We start from the raw sequence: 10,067 nt of genomic DNA on the forward strand, positions 1-10,067 counted from the left end.
TGGGAGGAGCTGCCTTAAAGAGCTGCAGCCTGCTCCACTGGGTATCACCCAAACCACTGGCACTGAAAGTGTTGCAAGTGGCTTTTTTCCGCTCTTTATCTTGTCTGTCTAGACTGTGAGCTCTTTGGGGCACACACTGCTTCTCTGTGTTTGTACCGCACCTAGCACAGTGGGCCCTGACGACTGCAGCCTCACAACAGGGGGACCCAGCTTTTGCCCAGCCCAGGGCCACACTGGCAGCTTGCCAGGGAGTCCGCTGATGAAGCAGACTGCCCCAGCTCTCATCAAGAATATGGGTCACACTTGGGACGAGATGGGACGTTGCCTATTGGGATGTGCAGGCTCCAGCTGCTTGGTTCCAGGCTGGGACGGGCAGTCTCCATGGGCCAGCTACGAGTTGTAGAATTGCATACTGGGATATTTAGTCCCCAGTGGCTGGCTGCTTGACGCAAAATGTAGCATGGGTATGTGTGGGCATGTGACCCCGAACCCCACTTTGCTATTGAAGAGAAGGGCAACCACAAGCTACAGCACAGAATTCCATCCAGCCCACAGCCTGCATTTCCACTATTCCCGTGTTACAGGCTATTGAGACCTTAAGATGCTGCGGTGAAACTAGGAAATCTGTCCATCCGCCTGGCCTGCAAATGCCATCTCAAGGCAGGACAGATAATGTCTTATCCTTGCAGCTTCCAGGAAAAACCCTCTTTCCTACAGAGCCCCTATGAATGCCAGACACCAATCGAAAGCTCCTAATCACTGCTGGTCAAATGTGGTTTTGCTTCTTCCTGGTGACCAACACCACACCTATCCTGTGGCTTACTCGCCAGGAACAGGCTCTGCAATGTACATGAGCGCACGTTCCCTTGGTCAAAGCATAGACGGCAGAAAGTGGTGGAGGAGTTTTGGCCAATTCCTTTTTGGGGGAACCAGATGGCATCTGACTCTCTTGCAATAACCGAGGGCGGTTAAAAAGCTGCAGCGGTGCAGATGCGCTGTAGCACTTAGTGAAGACGCTACCTATGTTGAGGGGAGAACATCTCCCATGGGTGAAGGTGCTCCACCTCCCCGAGAGGCGGCAGCTGTGGCGACAGGAGAAGCGTCCCATCGACGGAGCGCTGTCTACACTAGGTCGGTATAACTGCGTCACTCCGGGATGTGGATTTTTTCATACCCCTGAGCGATGTAGTTAGACCAGTGTCAGCTACAGACACCTAGCTACGTATTTACAGAGTCCCATCTGCCATACAAGCTAGGTGCTGGAGACCAGGGTCAAATAGTGTCAGCATGATCATACCTCTTAAATTAGAGCTGCGGCGGTGAATGGCACAACAAAGACACTAGTCACTAAAATGCAGACATAGGACTTGTTTACAGTGCTGTTGTAGCTGTGAGGATTTGAGTCAGACAAGGTAGGTGAGGTAACATCTTTTTTTTGGACCAACTTCTGTAAGGTGGAAGGAACAAGCTTTTGAGCTACACCGACCTGAAGAAGAGCTCTGTGTAGCCTGAAAACGTATACCTTCCACCAACAGAAGTTGGTCCAATAAAAGACAAAAGGCTTGATACTTGCAACTGGTACCTAATTTGCAGATTATGCCCCATTATGCAACAGTAGTACAGTAGAACCTCAGTTATGAACTGACCACTCAACCACATGCCTCATTTGGAACCAGAAAATGCAATCAGGCAGCAGAGACAAAAACAAAAAGGCAAATATAGTACTGTACTGTGTTAAATGTAAACTACTAAATAAATCAAGGGAAAGTTTAAAAAAAAAAGATTTGACAAAGAAAGGAAACTGTTTCTGTGCTTGTTGCATTTAAATGAAGATAGTTAAGATAGCAAAGTTTCAAAGTTGTATGAAGTCAATGTTCAGTTGCAAACTTTTGAAAGAACCACCATAATGTTTTGTTACGAACATTTCAGAGTTCTGAACAGCCTCCATTCCAGAGGTGGTCGTAACTCTGAGGACAGGTTCTTAGCTAGTAAATATTTAGCAAAGACAGATCACGATATGAGACAGATCAGGAACTTTCAACTGGTGTTTGGCATTCACAAAGCATACTGAGGATCTGTTGGCTCTGTTCAGTTCCCTAGGTGTACGTCCAAAAGGATTTCTCTCCAAAGCCAAGGAGTTTTCTTGGAAAACCCAGGTGGTTTGCAGAATTCAGAAGGCTCAGAAATCAAATTTAATCTTATACTATCTTGGAAATGCTTGTACTGCACTTTGTGCCTGTAGTGTATTGTGCAAGCACAAGATTTAATTTGTTTCTACACAGACTCATAGACTGTATAGCCAGAAGGGGCCATCATGATCATCTAGTCTGACCTCCTGCACATTGCAGGCCCCAGAGCCTCATCCACCCACTCCTGTAATAGATCCCTAACCTCTGGCTGAGTTACTGATGTCCTCAAATCTTGATTTAAAGACTTCAAGTTACAGAGAAGCCGCCATTTACTCTAGTTCAAACCAGTAAGTGACCCGTGACCCACTCTGCAGAGGAAGGTGAAAAACCATCAGGGTCTCTGCCAATCTGACCTGGGGAAAAATTCCTTCCTCACTCCAAATATGGTGATCAGTTGGAGCCTGAGTATGTGGGTGAGACCCTCCAGCCAGACACCTGGAAAAGAATTATCTGTAGCAACTCAGAGTCCTCCTCGTCTAGTGCCCCATCACCAGCCTTTGGAGATATTTGCTACTAGCAGTCACAGACAGGCCACATACCATTGTAAGCAACCTCATCGTACCATCCCCTCCAGAAACAAGCTTATCTACAGAAGAGGATAGACACCTCAAATGTATCCTCTCCTAAGAAACCACCAGGCTTTATTGTGTCTCCACTTTCTAGACACAGAAACACTCAAACCTCCTGTGAAAAATCTGGGTCATCTAGCCCAATGGGAAATTACTTGTTCTAAGAAGTATTATAATCAGAAATACCACTAGAGGCGCTCCAAACACTACGTGCACATATCAGTACATTGCAATCGTCACTGCCAACTTTCCCTGAATCGAAGCAAAGAAATACGGGACTAAAAGAGGGAAGAAAACCATTGAATTATAAGGGACAAAGTCCAGAATATTTCACCTGCCCCAACAAAGTAATCCAAGAAAGTCCAGACCCAACTGGTGCTATATAAGTAAGATACAGGTTGTTAGCACCTCGGATGCTGGCCCAATGCTCAAAAGCACTGGCTCTCACAGAGCGATGCACAAAATGCATGCCAGTGCACCACCAGTGAAGTGTAAGTGCCTCCCCTTCCTCCAGTGTACCTCTAGATGGTTTTGGCCAGCACGCGGCACTGCAATACCTCGCAAATCAACAACCTATGAAGAAACGTGCCTGGGAGAAATCCAATGCACATTGGCTGGCAGATCAAGGGTGAAAGCAGCACATTTCAGACCACCCGAGAAGCTCAGCAACTCATGCTCAGGTCTCCAGGCACCGTCTCTGTCCCTTGTTCGCTCATCTGGAGGGACAGCTTCCTCCCACTCACGGTCCCACCAGAGCAGGCAGTGGCACTGGTGAAGGCACCATTAGATGAGCAAGACACAAGGCAGCCAGAAGACTCATTCTGTAGCCGCCTCCTCAGCCAGACATGATGGCAGCAGCTTCCTCTAGAGCAGAGGTCCCCAAACTGTGGGGTGCACCCCCCATGGCGGTGCGGAGGAATGTTCAGGGGGGCACAGTGAGCCCAGGTCAGCTCCTACAGGGGGCAAAGAGGGAGCGTCACCCAGCCCCGCCCCAGCCACAGCTCCTGGCCCCAGGCCTGGCCTCAGCGTGGGTCTGCACCCGGACGGGGGCCCAGATGTGGCTCCGCTCCTGCCCCCACCCTTGGCCCCTGGCTGTGGCTCTGCTCCCTGCCCCAGAGCCATCCCCAGCTGCGGCCCAGGCCTTGGCGCCTGTACCCCTGTCCATGCCCACCCAAGCCGCACCCTGCTCCCAGCCCCGGATCCAGGGGAGGGAGGAAACATGGACGGGGTAAGGGGGGACATGACCCTCAAAAGTTGGGGGCCACTCCCCTACTCCATTGTCTCTGGTCTTGGGCCCCCCCTGCCGTCAGAAGTTGCTTTTTCACAGCCACACCCCCCGGTAAATGTTAATATTCTCCGTTTCCATAGCGGGTCTCAACGTGCTCAGCCCCACAACACCCCCGTCTGATAGACCGAGAAACGGAGAGAGGGGGCGTGACCACCCAAGGACACACAGAGAGGGAGCATCAGAGCTGAGAGTAGAACCATGGACTCCTCAATGCTCCTCTCCACCCACTAGATCCTACTGCCACCCAGCTACAAGCGCCTGCTTCAAACCCTGCCTCTCTCCTGCAGGCATTTACTATCATTTCACGCCTCTCCTGGCTCCACCTCCTGTCATGTCCCCTGGCTGACCACTGACCTGTCTTGTGAGACGGTGGCGTGAATGAGACGTTCCAAAATTGTAACCAATGGGAGAAGCGTATCACTAACAGTCCCTCAATGTCAGGCAGGTGCCATCCGCCATAAACGCAGAGGGTGAACTCCTGGGCCCTCGACATCAATGGAAAGGTTCCCATTGACTAGGTGTACAGAGGGATATAAACAACATCCAGCCCTGAGCAGCCGGGGGGAGGGAGGGGTCAGCTTGTGATTCCATATGCAGTTTTCTCCAGCCGATCCATTAGCAATCAGAAAGAAATGCCCCAAAGGAGCCCTCTCCTGCCCAGAAGCTGGTGAGAGAACAAAGGCCAAGTTCACATTCCCACCAGTGAGTCTGTCCTCGGATCTACCAGGAGTCCACAAGCACGTCAGCAAACCCGAGGATAAAGCAGAACCATTTGATCTCATTTCTGTGGACTTTCCAATAGCCTTCAGCGGTGCCCCTGGAGCAGGGCTTCTGCTTCCAGGGAACAAACCCTGTGTTGCATTTCAGAATGGATCTGAACAAGAACAGTCACAGAAAGGTTGTGCTGAAAATAGCTCGCAGGGGACAGCAGGGCTGGTAGACCCTAGAGACCCACCTATCGCTGCTGCGAATTCCTCTGCAGGGCACAGGGCTTCAGAGGAGGCTTGGTTTTGGTGTAATTTAACGGAAAGTGCTTGGAAATGCTCCTCAAACAGGGTTTTCACTCCTAATAAATGGGATTTAACCTATCGCAAAATAAGCCCTGAGAATCTAGGGACCGACTGGCTAGGCAGCAGTTCTGCAGAAAAGGACCTAGGGGTTATAGTGGACGAGAAGCTGGATATGAGTCAACAGTGTGCCCTTGTTGCCAAGAAGCTAACGGCATTTCGGGCTGTATAAGTAGGGGCATTGCCAGCAGATTGAGGGACGTGATCATTTCCCCTCTATTCGGCATTAGTGAGGCCTCATCTGGAGTATTGTGTCCAGTTTTGAGCCCCACACTACAAGAAGGATGTGGAAAAATTGGAAAGAGTTCAGCGGATGGCAACAAAAACAATTAGGGGGCTGGAGCACATGACTTATGAGGAGAGGCTGAGGGAACTGGGATTATTTACTCTGCAGAAGAGAAGAATGAGGGAGGATTTGATAGCTGCTTTCAACTACCTGAAAGGGGGTTCCAAAGAGGATGGATCTAGACTGTTCTCAGTGGTGGCAGATGATAGAACAAGGAGCAATGGTATCAAGTTGCCGTGGGGGAGGTGTAGGTTGGATATTAGGAAACACTATTTCACTAGGAGGGTGGTGAAGCACTGGAATGGGTTACCTAGGGAGGTGGTGGAATCTCCATCCTTAGAGGTTTTTAAGGTCAGGCTTGACAAAGCCCTGGCTGGGATGATTTAGTTGGGGATTGGTCTTGCTTTGAGCAGCGGGTGGGACTAGATGACCTCCTGAGGTCCCTTCCAACCCTGATATTCTATGATCACTGGGAAAAACCCACTCAGTAGAGACACTCTTGCTGCAAAGAGTGTCCAGAGTCTAACTAAACAACACACGATGAATATCGATAGGTTACTGCTCCCAGGAAATGGAAGGGAGGGTGTGTTTGTGCATATCATAGTTACTTGCCCTGCAATGTAAGGGGCGCAGAGAATGCTGCCTCTACGTCCCTATGCACACACGACAGGAACATCTGTCATATGTCAGCATGTATGTGCACGGGAGCGGCACCTCTGGGCCTGCATGTGGGCAGGAAGCAGCAGCTCCTGCTCGCCCCCCAGCATGAGGCTGTGTGTAGGGAACACCTGCTGTACCCTTGCGTGCCTGGGATGCCAGGTGCCTATCAGTTCGAGGGGGTCACCTCGCCAGCTGCACCTGCCCGCCCGTGTAGGGTGACCAGATGTCCTGATTTTATAGGGACAGTCCCGATTTTTGGGTCTTTTTCTTCCATAGGCTCCTATTACCCCCCACTCCCATCCCGATTTTTCACATTTGCTGTCTGGTCACCCTACGCCCGTGCGGATCAGAGGCCCGCCCAGGTTGCTGTAAAGCCGGTCTCTCCGAGCCAGATTCACCACTGCCCCCTGGTCCTTGCTGGGAGAGCCCCTGGCTGGCCCAACGCAGTACCCGCCCCGGCAGAGCGGGGCCGCCCAGCTGCTCTCCCGCGCCCCAGCTGCCGGCCGGCCCCGGCCCCGGGGCAGCTCCCCCAGCTACGGGGAGGCGCAAAGGCCCCGTCGCTTCCTGCGGAGCTGGGCTCCAGCGCGGCTGCGAATTGAGCCCCCGGCCGGGTGTGACGCGGGCCCTGCCCCAGCGCCGAAGGGAACATTGCTCGAGCCCCGGCGGCGGGGAAGGGAGCGGCCTGCGCCCGGGGGCGGCCCCGGCACGCCCGGGGGGCTGGGCTGGACTTACCCGCGGCTGCAGGACGGGGCTTCCCGGCGCTGCCCCTTTACCTCAGCCCCTTCCCCGCCGGCCGCGCCCCGTGCTGCATGCTGGGAGCTGTAGTTCGTTAGCCGGGCCCAGGCTAAAGGAGGCGCCTCCGCCCCGGGTTCCAGAGTGGGCCCGCGCCACGCAGGGCTAAACTACACTTCCCAGGGTGCATTGCGCCCCCAGCCCGCAGGCTTTGGCCCATGTCCCGTTCACCTGGGGCCGAGAGACTCCTGCTCGGTGTGTGCCACCTGCCCGCTGGCTCCAGCTCTGTGACCTGCTCCGGCTGGGCCTGGGCAGCCGTAAGGGGAGGAACCAGCAGAGCCATCCGCAGCAAGCTTTGCAGGGCCGAGAGGATGCAGCCCGGGACAGCCACAATAAATCTGTAAAAAGCTACAAAGAGCCCTGTGGCACCTAGGCCTTGGCAAGTTGCAGCGCTGTAAAGCCGCCCCCAGCGCTGTAACTCACTCCCCGTCCACACTGGCAAGGCATTTGCAGCGCGGTATCTCTGTGGTTGCGAGAGGAATAGCGAGTGCAGCGCTGCAGCGCCAGTGTGTCTGCCCAATGCGCTGTGAATGGCCTCCAGAATTATTTGGCAGTATCCCACAATGCCTGTTCTAGCCACACTGGTCATCAGTTCAAACTCTACTGCCCTGGCCTCAGGTAACCAACCATGTGACCCACCCTTTACATTCCCCAGAAATTTTAAAAATCCCCTTCCTGTTTGCTCAGCCCGGCCTGACGTGGAGTGCTACCAGCGAATCTTTCCAGGTGACCATGCCTCCACGCGCCAAGTGAGCCCCAGCATGGAGCAATGGCGAGTTGCTGGAGCTCATCAGTGTTTGGGGGGAGGAAGCTGTCCAGCCCCAGCTGCACTCCAGCCGTAGGAATTACAATACCTTCGGGAAGGTAACAAAGGACATGATGGAAAGGGTCCATGACCGGGACACCCTGCAGTGCAGGATTAAAGTGAAGGAGCTGCGGAGTGCCTACTGCAAAGCCCGCGATACAAATGGCCGCTCGGGTGCTCCCCCCACGACCTGCCGATTCTACAAAGAGCTGGATGCGATACTTGGGGTTAACCCCACCTCCACTCCAAGCACCACCATGGACACTTCAGAGCCGGGGTGGGGGGGGAGGAGGAGGAGGAAAACGGGAGTGATGGTGGTGGGCTGGATGGAGACACCCCGGAATCCTTGGAGCCATGCAGCCAGGAGCTCTTCTCAAGCCAGGAGGAAGGTAGCCAGTCGCAGCGGTCGGTACTTGGTGGAGGACAAACAGAAGAGCAGGTTCCCGGGAAACGTTTTTTTTTTGGGGGGAGGGAATTTTTTCGGTGCGGGCTCTTTGGGAGAGGAGGGTTAGGCATGCATGCCTAGATGCGGAATAGTGCATTGATGTGGTTTATCACATCGCGGTAATTGGCCTCGGTAATCTCTTCGAATGTCTCATCCAGAACGTGTGCAATGCGCTTGTGCAGGTTTAGCGGGAGAGCCATCGTGGTCATTGTCCCAGCCAGGCTATCGTGTCCGCGCCACTGTGCCATGAGGGGCGGGGGGACCATTGCTGCACACAGGCAAGCTGCATATGGGCCAGGGCGGAAGCCACATTGCAGTAGAAGACTTTCCCTTGCTTCCCAGGTCACCCTCAGTAGCGAGATATCGTCCAGGACGAACTCCTGTGGAAAATGTTGGGACAGTGTTCAGTGTAGGTGCCCCCTGAAGCTGTTGGCTCTCCCCAAGGCACAGAAACCCAGAGGACAGTGCAGCCCTGAAACAATCAGTCCCCCTTACTCACCATTTTGAGGCTCCCGTGGAATATGTGTGTTCTGTTTCGGACGGGAAAATTATGCAGTTGTGTAGACCCTGTGTGTTTTCTACTCCTTAAGTGCGGGGGGAATCATTACTCTGTCTGGTATAAACAGTGCTGCCTCTGTTAAATGTTGCATTTTGCCTATACAGCAGCATCAACCTTGAGACCTCAGCCGTCCCTCTTATCGCCTGCTCAGAGACTGCAAAGACTCAGGAAGAGACCACGAAAAAGCAAAGAAGACATGCTGCAAGAAGTGATGCATCAATCTATTAAAGAGAATGAGAAAGCACAGAACTGGAGGGAGAGAGAAAGCAGGATCCGCCAGAAAAACGCAGCGCACCAGCGGCAAAGCACCGCGCACCGGCAGCAAAGCACTGATTGGCTCATAACCATACTGGAGCGCCAAGCAGACGCTATCCAGGAGCTCATAGCCATGCAGAAAGAGGAGCAGTACCGCAAACGCCCCCCCCCCACAGCTCTTGTCCCAAAATTCTTTCCATTGTGCCCCACTGTCACCTCCAACCCCACTTTCCCCAACTTCCGTGTTTTTCACACCACCTACCGCCTCCAACACCAGTATCTTCACCACCCAGCCCTGAAAACCACGACCTTTACCCTCTGTACTCAACCCCCATCACCATGCAGTATAGCTGTCCTGAAGTGCAGCACTCACTGCACAGCATACCAGACAGGATATACACGAATCTATGATTGTACCGTTCCCCACTCCACCCCCTTGTTTCTTTTCAATAAATGGATTTTTTGGCTTTGAAAACATTCTTTATTATTGCATAAAGTAAAAGACTCCTTAGCCCAGGAAACAAACAGGCACTGCAAGTCTGCTTGTCTGCTAAGCAGACACTGATTCCTAAAGATTGGAACTACTGCACTTCACTCCCATGCAGGGCACCAGATATCACTGCTGGTTTTCAGCCTCAAATTGCTCCCTTAAGGCATCCCTAATCCTTGCAGCCCCGCGCTGGGCCCCTGTAATAGCCCTGCTCTCTGGCTGTGCAAATTCAGCCTCCAGGTGTTGAACCTCGGAGGTCCATGCCTGAGTGAAGCTTTCACCCTTCCCTTCACAAATATTATGGAGGGCACAGCACGCGGATATAACCGCGGGGATGTTGTTTTCGGCCAAGTCCAGCTTCCCATACAGAGATTGCCAGCGGCCCTTTAAATGGCCAAAGGCACACTCCACAGTCATTCGGCACCGGCTCAGCCTGTAGTTGAACCGTTCCTTGCTGCTGTCAAGGCTCCCTGTGTAGGGTTTCATGAGCCACGGCATTAACAGGTAAGCGGGATCTTCAAGGATCACAATGGGCATTTCACCTTCCCTTCCGTGATCTTCCGCTCTGGGAAAAAAGTCCCGGCCTGCATCTTCCTGAACAGCCAAGTGTTCCGAAAGATGCATGCGTCATGCACCTTTACGGGCCAGTCTGTGTTAATGTC

The 10,067-nt window shown here is 53.0% G+C and overlaps 2 protein-coding genes across 5 annotated transcripts in view; one reads left to right on the forward strand and one right to left on the reverse strand.

Annotated features, from left to right (window-relative positions):
• The window catches only part of FCSK (fucose kinase), a 36,663-nt gene extending 29,713 nt beyond the window's left edge, over positions 1 to 6,950 (reverse strand). The window contains exon 1 of one of the 3 annotated variants that reach the window (XM_054049090.1): positions 6,792 to 6,927. The gene's annotated coding sequence lies outside the window, so the exon portion shown is untranslated. Of the gene's footprint in view, positions 1 to 6,791 lie in introns of all 3 variants that reach the window. The other 2 variants (XM_054049091.1, XM_054049093.1) reach the window with 2 other exon arrangements.
• Positions 6,951 to 7,264: 314 nt separating this feature from the next.
• Positions 7,265 to 9,426, forward strand: LOC128848859 (uncharacterized). 2 transcript variants are annotated; one of them, XM_054049086.1, is made up of 2 exons: positions 7,265 to 8,095; positions 8,765 to 9,426. In XM_054049086.1, exons 1-2 carry the CDS (start codon positions 7,728 to 7,730, stop codon positions 8,886 to 8,888), a joined length of 492 nt encoding a protein of 163 aa, XP_053905061.1. In that variant the 5' UTR covers positions 7,265 to 7,727; the 3' UTR covers positions 8,889 to 9,426. The 2 variants fall into 2 exon arrangements, with proteins under 2 accessions (XP_053905061.1, XP_053905060.1); XM_054049085.1 differs by having other exon boundaries at positions 7,265 to 8,061.
• The last annotated feature ends 641 nt before the right edge of the window (positions 9,427 to 10,067 follow it).

This window comes from Malaclemys terrapin, chromosome 14 (assembly GCF_027887155.1).
Source record: "Malaclemys terrapin pileata isolate rMalTer1 chromosome 14, rMalTer1.hap1, whole genome shotgun sequence".
Lineage (NCBI taxonomy): Eukaryota > Metazoa > Chordata > Testudines > Emydidae > Malaclemys > Malaclemys terrapin.

Bases quoted from the DNA above. Each gene is read 5' to 3' on its own strand.
- LOC128848859 (XM_054049085.1), top strand. From the start codon at position 7,728: ATGATGGAAAGGGTCCATGACCGGGACACCCTGCAGTGCAGGATTAAA. The intron at 8,062-8,764 runs GTCGGTACTTGG...TTGCCTATACAG, and splicing joins GAAGGTAGCCAGTCGCAGCG to CAGCATCAACCTTGAGACCT.